We start from the raw sequence: 26502 nt of genomic DNA, 5'->3' as shown, positions 1-26502 counted from the left end.
CAGAATTCCAGGCTGACTCAGTGCAGCAGCTGTTACTGCTGCCTCAGGAGGAGGCACTGAAGGAGGCTGCCTGTCCTGGCCATGACTAAGGCTGGCTCAGGCCGGCCCCATCTGTCCCAGCAGGAGTTCAGGTAGCCTGAACTGACACAGTCAGAGCCACCTCCCTCTGCTGACCTTCCCATGTCACAGAAGGAAGCAGAACCTGTGCTTTGTAATCCTGGTACAAAGGAGACTGGAGAAGGCCAGGTATTTTCCAAACTACCTATTTAAAAATAAACCTGCAATGGAAAGCTTCTGTTTTAAAGGCTGGTGAACGTGAGTGTGTAGTCCTAAAGCTGAGGAGTTTGATTCATTACACAAGTATGCATTTTAGATTAGCAGGGTCATTAGAATTTTAACTGCATGTACAAACAAGACTTCAATTTTGACTGAGTTTAAGGTGGTGAACAGAACCGTTTATTACCTTATAGAATCATATGGGTTAGAATGGACCTGAAAGATCATCTTATTGCTCTCCCCTGCCATGGGCAGGGTCACCTTCCACCAGACCAGGCTGTTTCCAGCCCAATCCAACCTGCTGTTTCAAAACTTTGAAGTGACTAGAACAGGCAGTCTGTTTTCCTAGGAAGTGGGGAATGACAGCAGGAAAGCTTGCTTTTATCTTTTGGAAAGGTCAACAATTGATGAAGCTGATTCAGAAGTGTGTTAAGATTAATTACAGCTGAATAAAAGAGTTTAAAAATAGTTTGTCTCTTCAAGCATTAATTCCAATTACATTGCTTAATAGATCTCACAGCTTTAGAACTTAACACAAGCACTGTTTTAAATTGAATTAGTTTTTAATTCCTCCTACTCCTCCACTAAGCCTAGGCTGAATACTTCAGATTAACACTCCTTTTGCTGCACTCCTGATTGTTACATAGGCTCTTAGGAGTTGTCAGCTGTGCACATCACCTTAAACTATAAGCTGCTGTTGGAGCTGGCCATGTTCTCATCTCTTCTGCTAAGAGCAGTCACAGACTGTGGCTGTGAACAAACTGCAAATTGTGCTACTGGTTAATCAAGGAAGAACAGAGTACTAGTTTTAATATTAAACTATGCAGCGTTAACAAGAGACTTGTCTAGCATCTAAACAGATTGTTTTTCTGTGCATAGCCTGGCTCAAATGGAGTGCTTTGGGAAGCTACAGCAGCCTGATTATGTCTTTCCTTCTTAATGCCTCCTTAGATACAGTTGCTGCCCTATACGTTTTGAAATAAAAGCTAACAGACAGTAAAATGGAAAATTTATTAGTGCAAGTTGGTCAGTTGGTTTCTTCCAACAAATACACAACAGCATCCATGCATAATGCATTATAAACAAACCTGGTCTAAGATAAGAAAAGTTGAACTTGTTTTGGAGTAACAATGTGTTACATATTGTCATCATCTGACTCATCTTCCTCTTTCAAAGATTCCTGTTTAAAAAAAGAAAGTGTAATTAAAGAATAGTCTGACAGTTGTTTTATAATTCAGCCTGCAATAAACAAAATGAGGTTTGCTGCAGCTTCACACCCCTCTCACTGTGCCCAAACCCTTGTAGTCAGCAGGACAGTTCCCATCAGTCCTTTTACTTTTGAAGAAGAAAGACCCCGCTTGTGGCAGGCTCTGAATTAACAGTTTCTGAGAGCAAGAACTATGCCTGGGTTACACTGTAGCCCTCCCTGCTCTCCCTTCCCAGTAACACCAGCTCACACTGAGGGGATGTGTGTTGGGATGATACATTTTCCAGGCAGCTCAGCAGTTAGTCAAGTGAAGCACTGCAACAACACTGAAGTCATAACTCACCTTGGCATATTTTTCTGCTTCTTCTCTGATGTCTTTGGGAACAATTTCATGTTTTCCATTGGTTACTGCCAATAAAAAGAGTATGTCTTAATTACAATTCACACAAGGACTCTGACATGCAGAGTGAATTTAAGAAGCAATGTTTTTCTTTAGTTACAAAAAGTTATAAATTTTCTGGAGTGTTTATAGAAATTATAGAAATGCATTACTTTCTCCAACCCAGCTGAGTTCCAGCTCAAAAGCTTTATCCTTTACTTCATCATGAACTATGTAGATTCTGAAAGGAACAGACAAAGAACAGATTAGAACAGACTGACCAAGAGGCTAAATATACTTTGTTCCTGTCACAGATTTCTTCTGTTAAAGTATTCTCATGATTAATAGAAGCTCTCCCTGTGCCTTGTCCCCACCAAACACCATCAGAGAATTTTCCAGGCTTAACTGCTAATCTGACAACACCTTAAATCATTACAGCAAGATGCAGATTGAGATGTTCAAGTTGCCCTAACTGGAACAAACATTAAGATTTAGATACTGCAGGACCAAGGCTGCATCATCACTGCCTGCTTCTGCTAGACCAGTTATAATACAGCTTGGAGTGTTGTGCATTTCCCCTGTAAACCTTACTGCAGTTTACACTTAACACTAAATCCCACCACCACAGTATCTTGTGTCTAATCAGAAGTCTGTACATAAAAATTTCCAATGTTGTGCTTAGGGCAAACATGGAAGTGGGAATTTAAACTCCAGGTAGTGTCACCCAGCACACACAGTGTCACCCAGACCAGTAAAATCACTGCTTAGCCTGTGGGACAGAAATGTTAACACTGCAATAACAAAACTGATTTGATTCACCCTGTGGCAGAACATGCAAACAAACTGGAGCAATTCTGGGCTGAGGCACTCAAAACAGCAGAACTCACAACAACCTGTGGCTTCACAGTTTAAGCCACCTGTATTTTGTATTCCTTAGTTTGCTTCAGAAAATCACTAGTAAGTCAAAAGTTGAAAAATACCAGCAATTCCTACCCAATGTGGAAACCTTGGAGATAGTGGAGGAAGGCAGGATACCTTCATCAGCACACTTCCAGTGGAAGTATTGTGAAACAAATAAAAAGACTGAAGTGAACATTGGTGTCCAGGGAAATGCCTCTCTATGCTTCTAGACCTGCTAGCTGAGGTGACCTCTAGGCCTTTCTCATGTTTCAGCTGGTTACAAGCCTTTTGCAACAATGTGTACACCTTCACAACCTCCTGAAGAAATCACTGCTCTGGACTCTGCCTAGTATTTTAGGTTTAAAAGTTATTAAAATCTTTGCTATCTTGCTAAATGCTACTAAGGAACTGAATTTGAGCTGAAAAACAGAACCCTGTCTAGAGCTGCTGCTGAGTTGGGTTGAAGCAGAATTAGAATAGAAGTATTTTCATTATCAGAAATGATTTTTAAATGTCTAATAATAATACAGCTATACTGAATATATTCCTTTAAAGAAGTTCTACTTTGCTTCTTTCCCAAGCATTTGAGTCTTTTTTTTTTTTAGGCTGGGTCCAAGATCTCAGCATCATTTGTGGGCAGCTTCTCTCTGAAGCATCAGGTCATTGTTCAAACAACTCTGACTTCAGAAGCAGCACACCAAGAAGTTTCCCTTCATCTGCCACCTACTTTAAATATTTTAAAACCAGGGATTAGAATCAAACAGTTTAACACACAACACCCAATTTAAAAGGAACAGCCTCAGTTTGAAACCAAAGCAAGCTCACCAGTCTGGATTTTTGTCAAGTTGGAAAAACAGGTTGGAGACTTACATTTTTGCAACTTCTTTAACAACATCACGGCAGGTCATTTCCTTCATCTGTAGGCAAAAGACACACAGATACAAGATTTCTATTAAGAGAATATAAATCTTCCACAGGGCCAGAACAGGAGAGGCTGTCCATGTGCCTGATGAGCTTCATGTTCAGTAGTCAAAGGAACAGAAAAGGCCAAAACCACATTTCTTCTCTACAATGCATCTTCCAGCCTGCTCTATGCAAGTCATTCTTCCAGGGAAGAACATTACAACTGAAAGATTCTAGGGAAAAAATACTATTTGGAAATTCCCCAGTTTAAGGCACTCATCAGCTGAAATCTTAGAAGCTACACTGGTGAAGCTGGCATCTTAAAAGCTTGACTTGTTCCTAGATGCTTTATGCTCAACTGATATAAAATAACCAGATGGGAGAGGCACCATATATTCACATGTAATATTGGTATTCCTTCCAGGCAGCATAGTAACACTTTTGGTCTTACCAATATTTTATGCAAGGAATTTTGGGTTTTAAATAATGCTCCAAGAGGAGAATACTGTTTAACAACCAAATGCTTGCCTGAGCAAGGCATCAGTGTCTCATTTCACATTTTCTCAGTTATATCACAGTCTTTTGGCAGCTTCACAGTTAATCAGAACAAAGGCTGGTGCAAATTTCCATGCCATAATAAACTTGTGTTTTATCGATCAACTTTTGTGGCCTATGAAGCAATAATATATTTTCCTATATTTCATCAATGCAATATACCATCTCTTCCAATTCCCCAAATATTTTCAAACTCTTAGTATGGCAGGTAGTTGTAAGGCACTGGTGAAGGGATTAAGATGACAAGAGTTCATGTGGATGTCACAGCCCTTTCTGGGGTGAAGCAACTGGCCAGAGAAGAAATGCCCGTGCCTGGCTGGACAAATGTGCATCACAATCCCATCTGGAGAATTTCCCTAAACAGAGACCCACTGCCTTTGTGACACTCAGTCCAGAACAGAAATGTAACTTGTGTCACACAAACATTTAAATGATGATGTGTTTTCATGCATATAAAGTTAGCAGTCCAACAGGAAACCCTAAAGCTCTACTACTGTCATGCATATTTACAAAAAAGAAAACTGATTTCTGCCATTATTCTTTTCCCATCCCAGGTATGTTAATTCTGCAGATAATGAAAGTAAACAATGTGAACAGTTTTATCCCAGGAGTTCATCATGATCATGTCCATATATCAAAAAGCTGTAATGGTATCAGAGCTGCAGGAGATGAAAAGATTAAAGCAGTCTCCACACAACTACAAGTTTTCCCACAGCTGAGTTTACAGACATAAAATGCAAAGGATGTGATCAATGCAGGGTTTTCTTCTTGTCCCCTCAGCTAACCAGTTTCACACACTGGATCCTCCCCAGCCAGGAGCTGCTCTGCAGTCCCCCAAGGCAGGGTTGAAGTCCTGACTCCTTGCTTGCCTCTCCCTTTCCACCTGCACTCATCTCTTCCAACAAACAAATCTTAGCTGGATCACCCCACAAAACCTTTTGTACATCTGTTTTTTCCCATCTTAGCTTTGACAAATTCACCTTGTCAAAATCAGCTGTGACCTGGAAACCTGCCCAGTCCACAGTGAACAGAAATTATTGGCACGTGGGGCTGGACTCACCCCACAGAGCCGTGACAGGATCCCACACTTGCAGTTACTGGGGACACTGCACACACAGCCCTAAATGAACACCTCAGCTGGGCCCTGTGCCACACCTCTGTTCCATGTGTGCATTCTACAGCTCTGCTGTCAAGTTCCAGTAATTCACATCAGTAACTGCAGAAGTTTTGGACAATCTCAGCATTGCACACAAAATTAACTATTTGGAGTAAATTGTGTGTTACCCAACACAGCACTGTCTTTTGCCAATGTGCACACGTGGGAATTGGAATTATGATTCCCTGGGTGCCATAATTCCATTATAAAGATCAAATGATCATGCAGGCTTATCTTTAATTTGGTATTCAAGCATCTGAACCAGATTCAAACCTGAGTGAATCAAGTCTAGAACATTCTCATTTTTCCTGTAATTTTTCAGTCATGATGCTACAGCACCATAAATAGGCTATTCTTAAAAATATAACAAACATAAAGACTCTGAACCTTTCCATGAACAGCTGTGGCATCCCTCTGCAGACCAAAATAAGATATAATAGAGTATCACCTAAGAAGTACATGAGACAGAGCAGGAGAAGGATTTGGTTCCATGTTGTCTCCAAGGGTGTCAGATATTAAAACACATGAGGAAGATGTAAATCTTTAAGGATTCTAACATAACTTCAATCAGCTAAAGGGACACTTAATACTTTTTGGTTGTCTTCTCTCCACAGACCAGTTTGTCCTTAGCAAGAGCAGCCTTTCTGAACTTGTTAAACAAAAGAAGCATCTAAAGCCTTTGGGAAAAAATAGATACAGCATCCTGCACAATGCTGCCCTATGGTTTTCATTCAAAATTAAAAACATATTTATACTTTTATATTCACTCACTAATTTGGGTCTCTGGCAAACGTACAAGGAAATATTTCACCTGCTTCTCCTGCATTTTATGTATTTCAGGCACCCAAAAGGTAACACGATAAGGCAGGAATATTTGTCTTGAGACAGCACAACACTGTTACACCATACCTGAAGTTTTTCTATCTCTGTTTTTGCAGCCTGCCTGGCTTTACCAATGGCACAACCCCAATAACCCTAAAAAAAAAAAAAGAAACAAACAATATAAAAATGTAATTAAATACTAGACCCTCTCCTAAGTGACCTCTTACTGTCACTTAGCACATGACAACCCCAACCTTTCTCACAGTGAGAGGCCAAAAAACCTTGGTATTGTTCTCTCTTGGGGCACATCCCCAAATTCTTTAATAGAGCCCAATTAATACATCAAGTACCACCACTACTGATAGAAATTGTAATTCCTAAATCAGTAATTCCCGGACAGAAATGTATAAGCTCAAAATGTTGTAACAGATTTTTAAAATTGCTATTACAAAAAATGGAAGAATAAACTAGAATTAGTTTGATGAGAGAAGTTCTACATGAACTACAGACGTTCTACAGGATCCAAGTGAACCCCAAGCTAAACCCACCTACTGTGCAAACATATTTGAAGTGTAAACACATAAAAATGAAGCATTTCTATTTCTCTCAACAGCTATGGTACTGGATAAACTGCAAGAAAATTTTAAGAAATCCAGCAGTATGAGTATGCATCGACCTGTGTGTAACACACAGCTGAAAATGCAGCACTAACAACAATTAACAACGATTCTATTTTGATTTGGTTTGCTGCTGGCAGGCAGTGCCAGAGGCACAGCCCTCGCTTAACTGAAGTATTTAGAGAAGGGGGTATCACTACAGTTCTTGCCTTTTTGGAGCAGTGCATGGGAGTTTTCACTGGACATAGCCATGTGGGTGAACTCCCAATTTCTGACAGACAAGCTTTAAACTCATTTCTCAGACTGCACTTCTAAGAAATACACCATGTTTGTTTAACAAGGATGTGCAAAGGAGCAGCAGTGATTCAACAGAGATCTTCCCAGGCAAAAGGAGAAAACAACAACAGCTCTTTTGGACCAACACTTACTATTTTCCCAACTAGAAACTTTTAAAAGAGGAACTTATGCTAAGATGGAAATATTTTTGACACACTCACGTATGAAACTCCTGATGGATCAATCATGTACAGTTGTGCACCATCATCACTATCATAGGACCCCAACATGAAACTGGAGGAGAAAAGAGAAATTAAAACCTTTCCTTTTACCAACACACACAGAACTAAAGAGACTACAGCAGCTTAGTTTCCTACATCTCTCCTGGAGCAAAACTCCTCCTGTCCTGCTACACTCTGTTGAGCAATTTGCCTCACAACAGCACCTGCACGTTGCCAGAAACATTTTACTGATCAGAAACCTGGCAGCAGATCTCTGTCTATCAATCCCTTTGTACCAGAATCACACAGGAGCTGTAACCTGCTCTTTGGGTGTCAGGGCAAGCAGGATGACTGCAGAGGGAAGTTCTGCTTTCACCACCATCACAGACTGACTGGCACAAACCCTCAAACCTTAAAAACCTGGGACAAATTAACCAGCTCTGTAGAAGCCTGGCAGAGCCTTATGGGAATACAAATTCCCCACCTGAGGTGTTAGACATACACAAAAAGAAAGGGGAAGGGATTCTTTAGGAGAGGAACTGTGGGTTACTAATTCCAGGTTTCAAAAAAGAACTCAGACAACTGAAGCAGTTCCAGCAACTGTGAACCAAAAGATATTTACAAATAGAGTGTCTGCAAGACTCACCTGCAGCCAAAAGGCCTGACAGCACTGTACAGCGTGTAGGCATGCACGTACATGGCCACTCTGTCTGCAAGATGCTGTGTGCAAAAAGGAAAAATAAAACACTGGAAACCCTTATTTACAGAAATAAGGAATGAAATTTAATTCTCTTGTCAAGAATAAAAGCCGAGAGAGAGAAAGAGGGAGAGAGAAAGAGGGAGAGAGAAAGGGAGAGAAAGAGGGAGAGAGAAAGGGAGAGAAAGAGGGAGAGAGAAAGGGAGAGAAAGAGGGAGAAAGAGGGAGAGAGAAAGGGAGAGAAAGAGGGAGAGAAAGAGGGAGAGAAAGAGGGAGAGAAAGGGGAGAGAAAGGGGGAGAGAAAGGGGAGAGAAAGGGGAGAGAAAGGGGGAGAGAAAGGGGGAGAGAAAGGGGGAGAAAGGGGGAGAGAGAAAGAGGGAGAGAGAAAGAGGGAGAGAGAAAGAGGGAGAGAGAAAGAGGGAGAGAGAAAGAGGGAGAGAGAGAGAAAGAGAGAGAGAGAGAGAAAGAGAAAAGAGAAAGAGAGAGAAAGAGAGAAGGAGAAAGAGGGAGAGAGAGAGAAAGAGAGAAGGAGAAAGAGGGAGAGAGAGAAAGAGGGAAAGAGAGAAAGAGGGAGAGAGAGAAAGAGGGAGAGAGAGAGAAAGAGGGAGAGAGAGAGAAAGAGGGAGAGAGAGAGAAAGAGGGAGAGAGAGAGAGAAAGAGGGAGAGAGAGAGAGAAAGAGGGAGAGAGAGAGAGAAAGAGGGAGAGAGAGAGAGAAAGAGGGAGAGAGAGAGAGGGAGAGAGAAAGAGGGAGAGAGAAAGAGGGAGAGAGAGAGAGAAAGAGAGAGAGAGAGAAAGAGAGAAAGAGAGAGCTGCACTGGTCTCTTACCTTCAGGGGGATGTCATAGCCATAGTTAGACCTAAAGTTGGAAGCCTCTTCCCGGGCGATGTCTGCCAAGGAGCGCGCGTCTGCCAGGAGCCCCGCGACCGCCTGCAACGAGAGCACCAGCACAGACACACTGGCAGGACCTCAGACATGCACTGCCCATCTGCCACCAACCTCTAAACGTGCCAGTGTCATCATGCATTAATAGAGCTTTCCTCTAGGAACATCAATAACCGAAGTTATCTTCATTAATTATCATCTCATGATTCACCATGCCTGCACCAACCAGGACAATGTTTCAGATCACGAGTATTCACCACTTCTCTCACACTGCAACCACTCCCTGACACCATTCTGACATCTATTATGGACAGGCCTGTCCTCCATACACCAATCTTTAAGGAATTCAGGTGATTTCCACATTGTTGAGAAGAAAATCTCATGTGCAGCACGTTTTCCCTGAACACACCTTATTTGGTAACTGTAAAAAAGTACCACTTTAACACTTGTGTTTATATTTACATACAAGTTTGAACAACTGGAGAAGCATTCCTAAAAATTTAAAACAGCCTCAACAAACTCTACTTCTTAAAGTAGAAGTTAAGCCTCAAACTTAACTTCTACTTTAAGTTTGGATTTTACTTATGTATGTTTTAGTGCAAAGAATAAATTACAGAAAACAGTGAAAAAAAAAACCCACTGGCATTTCTGACTTTGTACACAGGCACATTAACATTACTTTCTTAATCTACTTTGATTCTCTGATTGATAAATTTGTCCTTTTGAGGGGGGGTCACCTTACAATTTCTGCAGACCTGAAATGAAGTGGCACCTTACCATGCCAACGTGTCGGTCAACATTGAAGAGGCGTTTATTGGACCCCTCTTCATAAAGCTTGGACAGGACTAATTTTTCTACTCCAAACACAACGCCATCTTTGCATCTTATCCCAATTGCTGTACTGAAAGACAAGAAAAGTGTCATGTTCTCCCAATGTAAAATACTTCTCAAACAATTACCAAGACAGAAGAAAGAGTGACATGATTTCTCCCAAGGTAGGTAGACAACAAGGGAGTGGAACTAAATGGTCTTTAAGGTCCCTTTCAACCCAAAAATCATCCTGGGATTCTGTGATTCTAATCCTTATCTGGAGCAGACAGACCCCTGGGTGACCCAGGCCATGCCCTGCCAATCCATCCTGCTGCCCCTAAAGCACAGCTGGGATTTCCACTTCCCACCATTCCTTCACACACACTCCAGGGAACAGAGACACAGCAGCACCTGGATGTGCTCCATGTCTTGAGGAATCCCTAGGAAGCTGATACACATTTTCAAGGAAGGTTCTGAGCACACCTCAATCCACATCCCTAAAATGGGCTTTTAGATCAGAACTCACCACAATTTTACCCTCATGCTTCTCTAGTCCAGCAGCACTGCCTTAAAAGAGGCCAAAAGAGGAGACATTTGTATCTTACCTGCTATTCTCCACAGCTTTCATAGCATATTCCACTTGGAACACTCTGCCATCTGGAGAAAACGTGGAAGCTGACAGGTCATACTGAAGGAAAAGAGACAATTCTCAGGAAGAAAAACACACATAATATCACAGCATTTTCAGATCAAGCCTATTCATTAAAAAAAATTCAAGACTGTCACTGCCAGAGATGGTGTGAAACCCCCAGAGCAGGCTGAGCCCTTACATAAGATGCAGAAACAGATGAAAACAAGAGACTAAAAGTCAGGAGAGGCCATTTCATCAGTGCTGGATGTACCCACACTGCAAATCCTGGATGTGAAATCACTGAGCATTACACAACACTCCAAACCTATGGGAGCTTTTGTCTGCCTTTACATTTCATGGAATCCCAGAGGGGTTTGGGTTGGAAGGAACCCTAAGGATCACCCAGTCCCAACCCTGCCATGGCAGGGACACCTTCCACTGTCCCAGGCTGCTCCAAGCCCTGTCCAGCCAGGCCTGGGACACTGCCGGGGATCCAGGGGCAGCCCCAGCTCCTGTGGGCACCCTGTGCCAGGGCCCCACACCCTCACGGGGAACAATTCCTAATTCCCAGTACCAAACCTCACCTCCCCCTCCGTCACTTCGTGCCCGCATTACTCTTCGCCACATCACTACAGCTCCCGATGGAGAGCGCCTCCCTGTAAGCCCGCATTAATTTAAACGTATGGATCACAGGAATATATTTGAATTGCACAGAGGTATATTATATAGAGACACATAAGTAGCGCATTATCCCGGCGCCCGCCCCGCCCCGCCGCCGATTCCCCGGGCCTGCCGGGCCGCAGTGACTCAGCCGCCCGCAGCGCCCCGGAGCCGCCGCGCCGCGCTCGCCGGCGGCCCGGGGCGGCCGCGGGTCCGGCGGGGGCCGCTCGGGGCGCTCGGGCGGCCGCGCTGTGCCCGTGCCGCTGCCGGCGCTGCCGCCCCTCACGCCGCACTCACCCCGGTGCCGATGGAGCTCATGGCGGCGCCGCTCCCAGCCCGTCCCGCGCCCACCGCCCAGCAACGCGCGCTCCCATTGGCCGCCACGCCGCGCTCCTGGGGTGACGTCAACATGTGCTACATTGAATAATATGTAATGTGAACAGAATTCGCAGAGCCCGGCTAGCTCAGTCGGTAGAGCATGGGACTCTTAATCCCAGGGTCGTGGGTTCGAGCCCCACGTTGGGCGTGTTAGTTTTGAGCCCCTTCGAGGGTTCCAGGCGGGAAAAGCCGAGTGCTGAGGGAAACCCCCCCCCCGTAAATGAGTGGAAAACTCAGTTTTTGTAAGTGACCTGCGTGCCTGCAAGAAGGACGCGCGTAACGAAGTGGCAGCCGTGAGGAGCTGGGCAGTGGCCACTAAACACCGGCCTCCAGGACATTTTATTTTTTTTAATAAACAATGCAGGAAACAAATGTTAATCGAGTAGGAGCTCCGGGCTCCCTCGCAGACAGAGGGGAATGACAGAGATAAAGCAGAGAGCTGGGCAAGCACCTGCCATAGGAAATGTAACAAGAGCCAGGGTGGGATTCTCCATCTAGGATGGTTAAACACAGGAACTACAGGAGAGCAGCCCCACAGGAAGGGAGCTGGGGGTTTATAGCAGCAGGAAATTCACCCCTGTGAGCGTGTGAGGCCCTGGCACAGGGTGCCCACAGGAGCTGTGCCTGCCCCTGGAGCCCTGGAAGTGCTCCAGGCCAGGCTGGACAGGGCTTGGAGCAACCTGGGATAGTGGAAGGTGTCCCTGCCATGGCAGGGGTGGAACTGGGTAAGCTTTAAGGTCCTTCCCAGCCCAAACCACTGTGGGATTCTGTGGTTTGCGTCGGTCCATCACTGAACAGGCTCTCCAGGGAAGTGCTCACAGCCAGCCAGAGCTCAAGGGGCATCTGGACAATGCTCTCCTAAAGCCGTAGGAGTTACTTCATGTAGTCCTGCAAGGAGCAGGGAGATGCACTCCATGAGCCTTAGGGGTCCCTCCTGACTTGAGACAATCTGATTCCATGAAAAGGGAGATGAGGGAATGAGATAAAGCCACTTTTCCCCAGGAACAGCTCCTGCTGATGCAGCATTGGCACAGGCAGACCACAATGGGCTCGTCCATATTCCAAAACCCTCCTCCAGTCAGCAGGACTCACCTGGAGCTGTCTGCAATTGGCCAACACCAACCTGCTGGAATGGCATCCAGTCCAGAATCAGCAACCTCAGGGGGAAATCCTCCAGTTACTGCAGGGGTTTGTGCCTGTCACTGTCCTTCCTGCTAAACCAGGCAGACACTCTGAATTTGTCTGCTGGGAGGATCCATGGATCCCACAGCTGTGCCAGGGACAGAAGAACTACAACAGTCAGGGTGAAAACCCAACCATTTCTACACCATTACACATGTAGGGTGTGATCTCTGAGGGCTTTCCAGGGCACGCCATTAAGAGTCTTTCTCACTCCTTCAATAAAATAAAAATCTGCCTTAGCAGGTCCTGGGACTCCGCACTTAACCCAGCAGTAACATGGGAGTTAGGAATTCTGTCCCTGCCACGTGAAACAGAAGCAGCTGAGGCTGTTCAGTGATGCAGAAACCCCAGAGGAGGAGATGTGAGTGGGCAGAAGGAAGATGAGGTGGCAGAACACGCCGGGAGAAGTCCCAGGGTACGTGCGCAGAGCAGCACAGAAATACCCCTGGAAAGGAAGGGCTGAGAATATCCTGAATTTCCTCAGCTGCAGTCTGCTGCAGTTCAGGAAAATGACATCATTGCACCACCACAGCTCTGTAGGAGTTTCAGCTCCTGACTCCTTCCCGCTGAGAAGGGAAGGAGCTCCCAGCTCCATGGGACTTGTGCTGATGGCAAATTCCTCTCTCAGGAAGCTCTGTCTCAGTTCTTACTGAGGTAAAACATAACCTGCACCCCAAATTACCCAGATTGTGACTGAAAATGAGCAGCACAGCTCAGGCTGCATGCTCTGTACACCTGAGGCTGGCTCTCTGTGCCTGGCAATGAGACTCTGTCTGTTTATCCAGCCTGGAACAGCACCAGGAGATGATCCCCGAAACACCAACCTCATCCCACAACTATAAAAACCAACAGCACCTGTTAAGGTAAAACACACTGACAAAACCATGCAGGAGTTACTGAAGTGCTGCAGCACATTCCCTGTGCTAGGGCTCACCAGAAGAGGATTTCTTTAAATATCTGTTTGACTTGCAGAGTCGTGCTTCAGGCACACAGCAGGTGGGCAGCAGGCAGCACGGGGAGATCTGTCACAAAAAGCACGTTTGTGCCAAGAAAAGGTTTCACCACCCCAAGAAATGTTATATTTATCTTCCCAAATTTGAGACAAAAATTGCTCCTCAGGGTAGGATTTACACCTCAGTAACCAGCAGATACCAGCTACAGTCACCATGTAGCCACTGAGTCAAGTTTGACCTCACACCTGTTTATAATTAATTTATAATAATTTATACTCTTACACTGCTGAAATCTTTCTTGGAGGAGACATAGGGAGAGGTATTAGCTCAGCATGATGAGAGGATTACAGGCAGAAGAGTTCTCTGCTAAAACTCTTACAAAAGGGGAAATAATGTTCCACTACCTTTGCTAAACAACCCCAAACTATTTCTTCACATGTGACTCAAGGGTGGAATATTTTAATAAAGAATTTGGCACTCAGAATTATCATAGATGTTTCCCTAGTGCTGTTCATTCTTCTTAACATGCTTAAAATGAAAATATCTTAAACCAAATTCTCTCAGCAATGCATTTACTATACAGATAAATAATAAACAACTCAGTAGGGAACAGCTGGTGAGGGGACAGAATTTCTCCAAAACAAGACAAAAGAGCAGAGGAGCTGCCAGAGTTAAGTTTGTAAACTATAACTGGACAGGGTTTAAAATAGTGTTAGTGCCTACACCCTGACAACACCCACATTGTTCATATTTAATAGTGTTACACACAAATTAATGAACAAAACCAGAACCCCAATGCACATGGATGCAGTTGAAATGGGGCAGAATCCTCGTGTGGAATTTAAGTGCTTATTTCTCTGTGGAAAAAGCTCTTTTCATCAGTGGTGGGGGTGCTTTTCCAACATCAAACATCATTTCCAGAGGGGGGTTGTTGAGGCAGCACCAGTCGGGAATGCGGCCAGTCTGGCTGTAATATTCCTTGGACACAGAGCGGCTCCCAAGGATGTCCTGGAGAGCTCCAAAAATTGCTCCTGGCAAAAAAAAACCAACAAAAAAACAAAAAAAAAAAAAAAAAAAAAAAAAAAAAAAAACAAAAAAAAAAAAAAAAAAAACACCAACAAAAAAAAAAAAAAAAAACAAAACCAACAAAAACAAAAAAACAAAAAAACAAAAAAAAAAAAAAAAAAACAAAAAAAAAAAACCAAAAACACAAAACTGCATTAATTCCATGGAGAATTTATCTTTCTATTTCTTCCCACCGAGACTCTCAACTGGGATTTTTTAGCTCTGCCCTTAAATGTAAAGGGATGAATGGATATTGCTGCTTTCCTTTTCAGTAGCCCAGCTAGTCCCAAACTGCTTCCATTTATATCCCTGGAAAGTAACTGCAAACAAGGAATCATCTGCTCTCTGCTGACAGCAAACCTGGCCTGATTGACCCACTTCTTACAACAAAGTTTCTATCTGAAGCACTTCAACCAAACACCATTGTGTTCAGGGCAATTTTTACCCCCAAAAAGTTGCACCACAAATTCACACCAGCTGTGAGAAGATTCAGCCCACGGCAGCTGACCAGGGAAGAAAAGCATCACAGAATTTGGTGCACAGAAATTGTTCTGGTTTGCTAACCCTAAGAATAAAAGGTTTTATTCACCACAAATCCCACTTGGAAGGGTTTTTTTTCACCTCTGCTTCCCAGTTTTTCCCATTCTTACCTCCCAGCCAGGCCACGCAGTTGGATTTGGCAGGGGGAGTGTGGATCCTGAAGGTTTTAGTGGCAAGAGCTTCCTTGTACTTGGGTTTCTCCACCAGGTGTCTGATCTCAGCCATGAGCCTGTGCAGGAACCCCGGCAGCATCGCGGTGCCCCCGATCACCACCAGGTTCTCTGCCAGCTGCTTCCTGGTGTCTATGGGGCACTAATGCAAACAGGGACACAAAAAAAAAAAAAAAAAAAAAAACCCAAATAAATCAAGCTGCCTGAGCCTGAAGCCATTCAGAGGTCCCTTAGAAATTCAGTCCATTTCTGTGCCCTCCAATTGCTGTTTTCTCATATTTAGCTGGAAAATAACCAAGAGAACGAGAGAAATGCGAGGGAAATGCCTGGAGGTGCAGAGGTGAAGGCTCCAGGCACAGAACTTCTTAAACAATTTGTTTTCATAAAGAATTCTAATTGAAATGTTTGTCATATCAGCCAAGTCCATGGCTCTCCAATAAATTGCATCTCAGCAAACTTATTGAAATGGCATCAATAGCTACAGGGAGCCAACTTTAATTAACATGTATACACCACCACATAATGAAAATTTCCATTTATAGTGGTTTTCTGATGCATTTTTTTCCAAATATATTAAGAAGTGAAGCATTTGTATATGCCAAGAAAGAATTCTGCAATAAATTTCATATACTGCCTGCAATAAAGATGTCCAAATTGATTTTATTCTAGCACAGGTAAACCAGCAGCCTGCAGGACTCAAAGTCTTGAGTCATTTTTAACTGCAGGTTATCTAAGGCTGGAGGCATTCCCTGAGCTGTTTCTAATATAAAAATACCTGAACGAGTGAATCCAAGATCAAAGTGGCAACAGATGTCTCTTCATTATCCTGTTCAAAGAGGATTTCCACCACGGAGTCTCTGTGGCACAGACAGGAAGTGAGTGTTAATGAGCAGCAGAGCCACACCGAGCTGAACTCAGGCACAGCAGAGCTGGAGATAACTCCAGCCTTCCTGCTGCCAACACTTTGTCACTCCTCTCACACAGCCCGTGCACACAGCAGTGCCAGCAGGGAGGGGACAATCCTGGACTCCTTGGGACAGCCATGGAATCCTTGGAAAAGACCTTTAAGGTCATCACATTCAGCCCTCAACCCAGCATCAGCACCGTGATCACCACTAAACCACATCTCCAAGTGCCACATCCACACGTTTTGAACACTTCCAGGGATGGTGACTCCACCACTTCCCTGGGCAGCCTGTTCCAGTGCTTTACAGCCCTTTCAGTGAAGACTCCCTAATATCCCATCTAAACCTCCCCAAGCCAACTTGAGGCCCTTTACTCTTGTCCTGTCCCTTGTTCCCTGGGAGCAGAGCCCAACCCCCACCTGGCTGCATCCTCCTGGCAGGAGTTGCTGAGTGAGGTTTCCTCTGAGCCTCCTTTTCTCCAGGTTCAAATGCCCTGTTCATATCGCTAAACCTGTCCTTTTATCAGGCTTTGATACTCATTTCTCTTCCCCATCCCTCCAATCTCTCTGCTCTCATGCTCCCCTTGGGGCTCTAGAGAAGCCACCCCCTCCCATGATGGGCTTGCACTGTGCCCAGCACATAGCTTTCATTTTAGAGGCAATAAAAGCATATGCAAGTGTCTCATTAAAATCCAATTTTATGAAAACTTATGTGCTTTTAGAGTTGAAATACATCCTTGTAATGACAAATACTCTGCCATGGCACTTCTCACCTGATGGGGCCAACTACATGGAGAATCTTTTCTCCATCCAAAGGATAGTCCACATCTGGAGGCGGTGAGGGACGCTGGAAACAAAACCAGACTTGTATTATTACTTTAGAGCCCCAAAAAGGCTGCAGCCACCTCAAAAGAGCAGGAAGAGCTTCATCCTCCACTCACCTCAGCACTGCCATCAATGTTGAACTTGGCTGCCTGGATTTTCAGCCCCCGCTGGAGATCGCTCACAAAGCAAGTGCGGACTGTGCAGAGGGGAAGGAAGAGAGGGGCACGAGTGAGGCCTTGCTGGATCCTTTCATCACCAGCAAAAACAGCCATTTTCTTAATTTAGAGAAGAACACACACTCCAGGCCCTTGCTGGTCCAATATATTATCAAATAAATGCAAAGAGAAGCAGTCTCTAGTCTCCGGCAGAGTTCAGGCACTCTCTCGATCACCAGTTAAACGAAGCTGACACTGAAATTATGTTGGAAATCCTGCCTGTCCTTTCTCACACTAACCACACAAGGTTTAAAGCCAGAGGGATGCTCCTAATGGTGCCTCAAGGTGCCAGGGGTTGTATCCTGCCTTCACTGCAGGCTTTGCACCACAGCTTCAAATGAGGCATTGCTCACTTTCTAAACAGGCTCCTACCGTGCAACATTTTCCTTACTGCAACTCTTCGACACCCTGAGAACTCCAAAGGGTTTTTCTGCTTCCAGACAACACTGACAGAGCACAGTCTCATTTGTATCCCAGCTGCTACCGTTATTATACACTTAATTATTTGTATTTGGTACAGATGAGCATCTCCCCCATAAACTGCTGTCCCAAAGAAACAAGCCTTCAACACACAGACTGCAACAATTTCATCCCTAGCCTGGTGTCTCTGGCTCCAAAAGACTGCACAGAAAACAACTCATCAGAAAAAGTGTGCAAATCCAGGAATCAAAAAAGCAACTTCTACTTCATAAAGCACAATCTGTATTTATTTTGCATTTGACTGATGGATTTCTTCCCAGTTTGACCCAAGGGATACATACTAGTTACTGTTTTCTAGGAAAACACATCTTTTTCTATCTGCTGCACATGTAACAATCACATAGGAATTCATCCAAGTTCTGCCCAAAGAAAGATTCTACTTTTTTTTGCTGTAGTAAATGTAGTTCTTGTCTCCTCTTGCCTACCTTAACACACCAAAATATATTTTATAAATACTTTTTTTTTTTTTGAAAAACTGATTTTAATGCAAACTGAGAGTGGATGCAACAACTGAGCCATTCTAATTAATCTGTAAACAAGACTGCACAACAGTGCAATCCTCTTTCTGTGCCCACCTATCAAATACATCTAAAAGTTGCAACTTAACAACACAGAGGTTAAAGTGAAAGAGGAATTCAAAACCTGGTTTTGCTTTCAAAGAGGAAGAACAACACAAGTTCATCCAAGAGGTAATAAATGTGGCAGAGGAGAGAAATAGATTCCTAAATGTAAAATATTGCATACTCGTTATTATCACACTCTACTGCACAATTTCATACACTAGAGTTTCACAAAGCAAACAAATTTACCTTTTATATCCTCTACTATGTCTTCTGGGACTGAGCCTGAAATAAAAAAAAAAGCAAAAACTTAGTTTCATTCTTAAATTCTCTTCCTACTTAAAGTTTTGTTCTAAGTTTGAATTACATTTAATATATTAAACTTTCACTCTGACAGCAGCTTTGAAAGATTTCCAAAACAGAAAAGAGATTAAGAAGAGAAGTAAGTTTGTCTTTGCTCAAAACAGACTGAAAAATTACTATAGAACTTTTATCTCAGCCTTTATTCAAAATTGCTGTGAGAAGAGGCTTGTCATAAAAATAATATACTTGTGAAATTACAGAATCACTGGGTTGGAAGAAACCTTCAAGATCAAGTCCAACCCAGCCCCAACACCTCACCTAAACCCTGGCACCCAGTGCCACATCCAGGCTTTGTTAAACACACCCAGGGATGGTGACTCCACCACTTCCCTGGGCAGCCATTCCAGAACTTTGTCACCCTTTCTGTAAAAAACTTTTTCCTGATATCCAACCTGTATTTCCCTTGGCACAGCTTCAGACTGTGTCCTCTGGTTCTGTCAGTGCTGCCTGGAGAGAGAGCCCAACCCCAGCTGAGCACAGCCACCTTTCAGGAGCTGTACAGAGTGCTGAGGTCAGCCCTGAGTCTCCTTTTCTCCAGGCTGAGCACCCCCAGCTCCCTCAGCCATTCCTCACAGGGCTTGTGTTCCCAGCTCCTCTCCAGCCTTGCTGCCTCCTCTGGAAACATTCCAGCATCTCAACTTCCTTCCCAAACTGAGGGCCCAGCACTGGACACAGCACTCGAGGTGTGGCCTCAGCAGTGCCAGGTACAGGGGAACAATGACCTCCTGCCCCTGCTGGCCACACTGTTCCTGATCCAGACCAGGATGGCAAGAAAGAATTCATGCAGGTAGGCCACAAGAGACACAGTGAATCCTAAACCCATTTTGTTCTCTGTTAGGATTAACACCCTTTCCCCAGAGGAGTTCCCAGCACAGATGCCCCATCCCAGTCCTTACCCATCACAGAGGGAAGGCTTTGTCCTTTGGCCAGTCCCGTATCCACCGTGCACTGCTCCAACAGCTGATACTCCAGCTCCCTAAAACAGTGCACAGGAGGGTGGGGAAAGACATCCATGAACTCAGCCTGCCTCTCTAGACTACACTCCAGGGACAGGATTCATTCCTTCCAGTTACATCCTTCTAAATATAAACTTAAGGAGACCCCATTCCCACAGGTTTTATCACATCAGCAACAGTCACACAGTTTTAACTCTAAAGTTAAGATGTAAAAGAGGAACTTTTGCTCATGGTCAGAGAGGAACTTTCACAAATAAATCATTTGTAATCTGGAATGGATAACTATGAACTTACTTGTGGATTGCCTTTCCTCCCAGGGGAAGGGAACCCCAGCAACTCAGGATTGGAATTCCCTCATAGATCTACAGGAAGATCAGGAAATTCTCCTTTTTCATTTGTTTTCAGTCTGCTAGAATTAAATGCCTTTTCCCTTCTACAATCCCTACAATTAGCCACCTTCTAACTATTTTTGTCCAAAATTCATTTCTAGTAAAAAAAATATCTCGTGTTTCACAAGAGCCCCACTGAAAATGAAAGGATACAGGCAGCACCAAGCTTTCTGCATATCCACAGTCCAGCACCATGGCAGAGTTGATCCCCAGTGTCAGGAGAGACATCAGGTGACTTGGAGCAAACAAAACAGAAGGTACCTACACAGAAACCAAAAGCAAAGTTGGCAGAAGGGGAAAAAGAAACAAAAAAGAAACAAAGCACCGATGCCTTCCCTGGATGGCATTTTAAAAGCAAAACCCAAACAACTGTATCTTGAATTATTCCAGTACTAATCTAATGAATAAATACAACAGGATTCCAAATTCTGTGTCCATCTCCTTTGTGGAGCACACCAGGTACTTCAGTAATGATGGATGTTGGAATGGGCTTGTGAGAAAAGCAAGTGTTAGCTATAAAACTCAGGTCCAGTTTTTTATTGTTATTGAAAAAAATGAAAGAAGCTACTTCAAAAGCTGTAAAAACTTGAAGATGTGAATAAAAGAGCTAGAAAATCCATAAAACTTTGCCTTATGACAAACACTGCTGCATCCAAACAGAAGAGGCTGTTTGAAACACTCTCACAAAAACAATGTGGAAACTCAAGTTAAATTTACATGAGAATGACTTCCTTCTCCCAGAATTCCACAAATCAAGTTTCCTAGAAAGCAACAGTTCAATTACAAGAACACTTTGAAGAGTGAATTAAATGAGAAATTTCAATAAATCCTGCACTTAAAGGAAACATATTGACCCTTAACCCAGAGCAAGAAGGTAAAATACTGACCCTGCATTAATAAACCACTCTTTGCACCAAGAAGAAAAATAGAAACCAGAGATAATTAAATTTCCATCAGTATTAACTGGCTTCTTAACATGTTAGAAAGTCTCTCCATCAAAATGTGACTGAATACATGAGCCATTTTCAACAAACCATTTTGCATGGGATGTGCTTTAGCTGAGACATTTTATTTCTGCAAAAGGGATTAGGGAAAAAACCTCAAAAAACCAACTCAAATCTTTCAGCAAGTTGAAGTCATCAGAAAATTTTACCAATAGTAAGAAAGAATTATGCAGGAGTTTGAGATTAGTTGGTAAACTGTGCTGTGGAAGGACAGTGAAGAAGTACTGCAGTCAAACTGGTTTCACTACTTTTTATAGAAAAACCTTAAACATTTTTCTGTCTGAACTGAACAAGCATGGAGTCACCTTCTAAAACATTTCCTGCTACAACTGAGCAATAATTAGGTTCAGACTTTTCACAGAATCCTTGACTGGTTGGGTTGGATGGAACTTTAAGGATCATCCAGGTCCACCCCCTGCCATGGACAGGGACACCTTCCACTATCCCAGGCTGTTCCAAACCCCATCCAGCCTGGCCTTGGACACTGCCAGGGATGGGTAGCCACAGGTTTCTTTTTCCCACAACTTTTCTTCAAGAAGACTGATTAGGCAGAGCAGATATTTGATTTCAGGTAAGTTCTTGTCTAAATGAGCACAGCCATGTGCTAGGCAGATATTGACTGTGGCAGAAATCATGAGACTTGCTGACAGGGCACTAAGAAGTGTTTCAATAGAAATCCTGGCTCCAGGCAGTGCTCAGTGGGGATTATTGGATCTGTCTGGGACAGAGCACTGTGAGCTGTATTAGCTACAAGCCAGGGAAACCTTGCAGAGCCTTGTTAATTGCGGCTGCTCATGAAGAGTCAGAGTGGAACAAAATGGTCTTTAATCCAACTTCCTCACACCATCAACTGATTTTACTTCTTTATGCCTCTCACTCTTTCCTTTTTTTTTTTCTTTCTCACATCTGGTACTGACTTGTAAGCAAAATTCCTCCTAGCAATGTGGAGCAAAAGTACACATTTCTGTCAAACACTTACCTCAAAATGCTTGAAAAGGACCCTGGTGAGGGTGTCCCTGAAGTGTGAAGGGCACAGGACTGACTCTATGATCACAACACGCCGGTCCCTGGGATTCACCAGCAGATGCCTAAAAAAGGACAAGATGTGCAAAATAAAACTGGGAAGTTTAAGCAGATATTATGAAATCTATCCTACAGTCATATTCCATTTTCCTCAAAAATGCTAAAGATTTGCATTTAGATAGCATTTGCTACAGCAGACCCCAAAGTCTTTTTCACAAATCTAAAAACCCCAATGCTTTCCTAAAAGAAAGTCAGGGAAATCATTATACATTTCTAAATCAATATAAAGTAATACAAAAATAAATAATCAATGGCTTATCCAGTGTCATAAAGCACCTAAGAATGATGATACTCTTATACTCAGATGCTCTGATTTCAGTGGAAAAGGATGAAATAGTCCTATTTTCAATTGCAAAGTGGTGGTCTAGGACAGGAGAAGAAAACAACCCAGGCCACAGCAGATCTGAGGCACAGAAATTAAATCCTGGTTTCCCTGTGATGGCTTTCACTGTGCAAAAATATGGACTGGAAGCAAAGAGAAAAGACCAAGTCCAATTTCATTATTCTGTAGGGGTACTAAAAACAGAATAAAGAGATGTATTGCTGAGGTAAAAACATTCCACAGATAAAGATTCCTCCTTCCAAACCACTGTGGAGAGAATTCTGCACTGATAGGAGTTTCAGCCCTATCAAAATCAATGCAACTCCTGAGATAATGCCTTCCCCTTCTCAGGCTCTTTATAAATCCCTCAGCTGAAAGGTAATTTATCAAACACCTTCTGCTTTTACAGAGCAACTGCTGCTGCAGGACAGGAACTCTTTGTAAGATAACCTGGATCTCAGCACCACCAAATTCCCTTGCAAAGCCTTATGTCAATTTTCTTATCTAACCAGGCAGAGTCCATCCCCTGCTCACATCCCTGGAAGTGCTCAGGGAAGGCCTGGATACCTGGGAGGTGTCTCTTACCTGAAATACAGCATGTGGATAAATTCCTTCAGGTAGGAATACAGCTCCTCTGTATTGATGTTGTACTGAACCACCTTGACAGGCTGGGAAGGGAGAACATCCTCAGTCAGCTCAAATGCTGGGCAGTGATTATTTCTATACATATATATATATATATATATATATATATTTTTTTTTTTTTTTTCACACATTATATATAAAGATATATATAAGACACATAAATAATATATATTTAATCTGACATTATATATAAAAATATATATTTAATCAGACATTATATATAAATAATATATATTTAATCTGACATTATCTATAAATACTCACTCTTGCCTGATTTGCTCTTTGCCCTTAAAACATCACATAAACCTACCCTATAACTGAATTCCACAGTTAATTAATGCTAATTTTTCATACAGGCAACTTAGAATTAGTTTCCCACCCTCTACTAAATGAAAAGAAAATAAAAGCATAACTAGGCAAAGCAATTTCTCAATAAATGCCCCAAAACACAAGTTCCATGGGGGCTGAGCAGCAATTAACACACCAGTACTGGTATCACACTTAACCTGCACCTACTCACAGGTTTCAACAGCAGCAGTTAAAATAATGAAAAATATAATAATATTTCAGAGTATTTTATTCAGGCAGTGAAAAATGGCTTGTGATGGCCAGAAAAAGCATCTGCAAATTCTTGCTATGCCATAACACACCAAACAGCATAAAACCAGCTCACCTTTGAGACACCAGGTTTCTTGATTTCACTGGGGATGATGCATCTTGGTCCTGTTTCTCCTGCAAACCCACACCTGAAAGAAAATGTTAAAAACCTGATTATTTGAAGCCACCACTTGACCCCCTGGGCCTAGGGACCATCAAAGAGTAATGAATTAGGGCATTCTGTTACTGCAGAGAGGGGTTTTGCACACAGTTTTCCTCTCCAGCCACTTGGAGATAAATTTAAAGATGCACTAAAAGAAAAAGGTTTTGTGTATTTTTAATTGACTCTCTCAACAAAATGATAAAAATACCAAACTTTTCAGAAAGCCACCTGGTCTTCCTCAAACACACAAGAGCCATGGACTGAAGAAAGGAAATTAAAATCAAAATGAATTCAAGGTTTATTTTAGTCTCAGTGCCTGATATTTGTTTCATCCCTGTCAATCCCAGTAACTACAAATCTCTGAAGAAAACTACAGTTTTCTTTAAAGCTGCTGGACTTGGAGCACTTTTAATACAAAAAGTCAATTAATGTTTGATTCTGGTATTTGGCAGCTGTCAACATGTTGGATCATTTCAGAAAAAAAAAATCTTGAAACAGCCACAATTCAGAATTCAATTTTCTTCTTTTGTCTCAAACAGATACTTGTGCAGTCCCAGTGTGTACAGGCAGTTTTCCTTGAACTTTCAGCTAATTTCAGCCTTATTTGGAACAGATCAGACACTTCTCATACAATTCAGCTCCTATTACTTCTATGAGAGTGAACGCTGGAAACAGATCCTAAAATCACACTATTCATGGAAAAAGCATTTCCAAAAGAGGGTTTTATTGGATAAACAATGCCCAGGGAATAAAAGCTCACAAGCACCCCAAACCTGGGACAATTGGCCACTCAACATGAATCCACAAAAACCCACCCATGGGAATTGCTTGTCCCCATCTGTAAAGTCCTCCCATTCCCAAGTAACAAAGCTTTTGGCCCACGAGGTGAAATACTACAAATATAGCGAGCATTCCTGCTTCAGCACTCGAGCTAAATCTTGTCTTAATCTAAAACACAAGATTAAAAATGCAGGCTGTTCATTACCAGCTCCACACCCCAGAGAACACCACAGAAAGGGGGAAACCTCACATAATTCTTCTTGAAATAATGGTTGGGATTGGAAGGGGAATTTAAAACCATCGAACTCTGCCATGGGCAGGGACACCTTCCACTATCCCAGGTTGATCCCTGCCCAACCTGGCCTCGGGCACTGCCAGGGATCCAGGGGCAGCCCCAGCTTCTGTGGGCACCCTGTGCCAGGGCCTCCCCACCCTCACAGGGAAGATTTTTTTTCCCAGTTTCCCATCTAAGCCTGTCCTCTGGCAGTGGGAATCCATTCCCCCTTGTCCAAAATCCCTCTCCAGCTCTCTGGATCCCCTTTAAGCACTGGAAGGGGCTCTAAGGTCTCCCTGCACCCTTCCCTCCCCCAGACCGGACACCCCCAAATCCCGACCTCAGTGCGGGGCACTCACTTGGTGAAGGCCTGTCCCAGGTCGATGACCACGGCGGTTTTCTCCCCGCCGCTGCCGAGCCCCTCGTACAGCGGCATCGCGGCCCGGCCTCCCTTTGCCGCTTCTCCTTCCTCCGCTCCCTTCTCCCTTTCCCTCCCGTTCCGCCTCCCTCAGCCGCCGCCGCACGGGCCCTTCCCGCTGCCCGGCGCGCCGGGCTGCCCGCGGCGCCTGTCCGCCCCGCCGCCGCCCCGCCGCCTCCCTCGGGCCGGCGCCGCCGCTCCCGCCCCATCCTGCAGGGCTCCAGCGCGGCCGGGAGCGCCGCGGTGCCGGCGGCGGGCGCGGTGCGGCGCGGCTGCCCCTCAGCTCCGCTCCGGCGGCGGGCCGGGCAGCCGCGGGGAGCCGCGCGGCGGGGCCATGGTGCGGGCGAAGGGGCGGGCCCCGCGTGAGGGCGGCGGGGGAAGCGCGGTCAGGGCTGCTCCCGCTGGAGCAGAAGCGGAAAATTCACAGAATCGTTTGGGCTGGAAAAGCCCCCCAAGGTTATCGAGTCCAGCCATTGCACCATTAAACCATGTCCCCAAGTGCCACATCCACGTGGCTTTTAAATTCGCCCAGGGATGGGGACTCCCATCAATTCCCTGGGCAGACGGTGCTGTGATGGGACAGCCCTTTCTGTGAAGAGATTTTTCCCAACAGTCAACCTAAACTGCCCATGGGACAGCTTAAGGCCATTTCCCCTTGTCCTGTGCCTGTTCCCTGGGAGCAGAGCCCAATCCCCCTGGCTGTCCCCTCCTGTCAGGAGCTGTGCAGAGCCACAGGATCCCCCCTGAGCCTCCTTTTCTCCGGGCTGAGCCCCTTCCCAGCTCCCTCAGCCGCTCCTGGGGCTCCAGCCCCTTCCCCAGCTCCGTTCCCTTCTCCGGACACGCTCCAGCCCCTCAGAGTCCTTCTTGTCCCGAGGGGCCCAAAACTGCCCCAGGACAGGAGGTCCCTCAGCAGTGCCAGCACAGAGGGACGGGCGCTGCCCTGCTCCTGCAGCCACGCCATGGCTTGTGGATAGTTCAGTTCAGTCAGAGAGAAAAAGAGAAAGATTTCTACCAAGCTAAACCTGAGAAAAAGTCAGAGAAGAATGTAAACAATCTATTATCTTACTTTCCATTCATATTGTTTATAGATATGTTCTACCACACTAAGTCCAGTATACCAATCAAGTAAAATGTTTTTACTTTAAAACCAATGAAATTAATGTTCACAATGTTCTCTATAAAAGAGAGACGTGCTTTTAAATAAACACTCATTTTACCTTCTAAAATGGTACGAGTCATTTC

General features: G+C 44.1%; 2 protein-coding genes and 1 non-coding gene across 3 annotated transcripts; 1 reads left to right on the top strand and 2 right to left on the bottom strand.

Annotated features, from left to right (window-relative positions):
* Positions 1–1268: 1268 nt before the first annotated feature.
* Positions 1269–11376, bottom strand: PSMA3 (proteasome 20S subunit alpha 3). Its single transcript, XM_053946120.1, has 11 exons — positions 11292–11376; positions 10309–10391; positions 9671–9794; positions 8837–8938; positions 7959–8032; positions 7313–7385; positions 6286–6351; positions 3633–3679; positions 2036–2103; positions 1827–1891; positions 1269–1456 (listed from the first exon to the last, which is right to left on the bottom strand). Exons 1-11 carry the CDS (start codon positions 11310–11312, stop codon positions 1412–1414), a joined length of 768 nt encoding a protein of 255 aa, XP_053802095.1. The 5' UTR covers positions 11313–11376; the 3' UTR covers positions 1269–1411.
* A 71-nt stretch (positions 11377–11447) lies between these two features.
* On the top strand, positions 11448–11520 carry TRNAK-CUU (transfer RNA lysine (anticodon CUU)). Its single transcript has one exon. It is a non-coding gene; the product is annotated as a tRNA-Lys (tRNA).
* A 2542-nt stretch (positions 11521–14062) lies between these two features.
* Positions 14063–25363, bottom strand: ACTR10 (actin related protein 10). The gene is made up of 13 exons (XM_053946421.1): positions 25202–25363; positions 23702–23774; positions 22969–23051; positions 21958–22066; positions 20128–20235; positions 19880–19947; positions 19526–19605; positions 18516–18551; positions 17128–17207; positions 16960–17033; positions 16058–16139; positions 15223–15424; positions 14063–14538 (listed from the first exon to the last, which is right to left on the bottom strand). Exons 1-13 carry the CDS (start codon positions 25276–25278, stop codon positions 14357–14359), a joined length of 1254 nt encoding a protein of 417 aa, XP_053802396.1. The 5' UTR covers positions 25279–25363; the 3' UTR covers positions 14063–14356.
* Between the last annotated feature and the right edge of the window lie 1139 nt (positions 25364–26502).

The sequence above is a fragment of the Vidua chalybeata genome, chromosome 6 (assembly GCF_026979565.1).
Source record: "Vidua chalybeata isolate OUT-0048 chromosome 6, bVidCha1 merged haplotype, whole genome shotgun sequence".
Taxonomy (NCBI): Eukaryota; Metazoa; Chordata; class Aves; order Passeriformes; family Viduidae; genus Vidua; species Vidua chalybeata.
The sequence above is the reverse complement of the archived record's forward strand: the minus strand, read 5'-3'. Positions and strand labels throughout refer to the sequence as shown.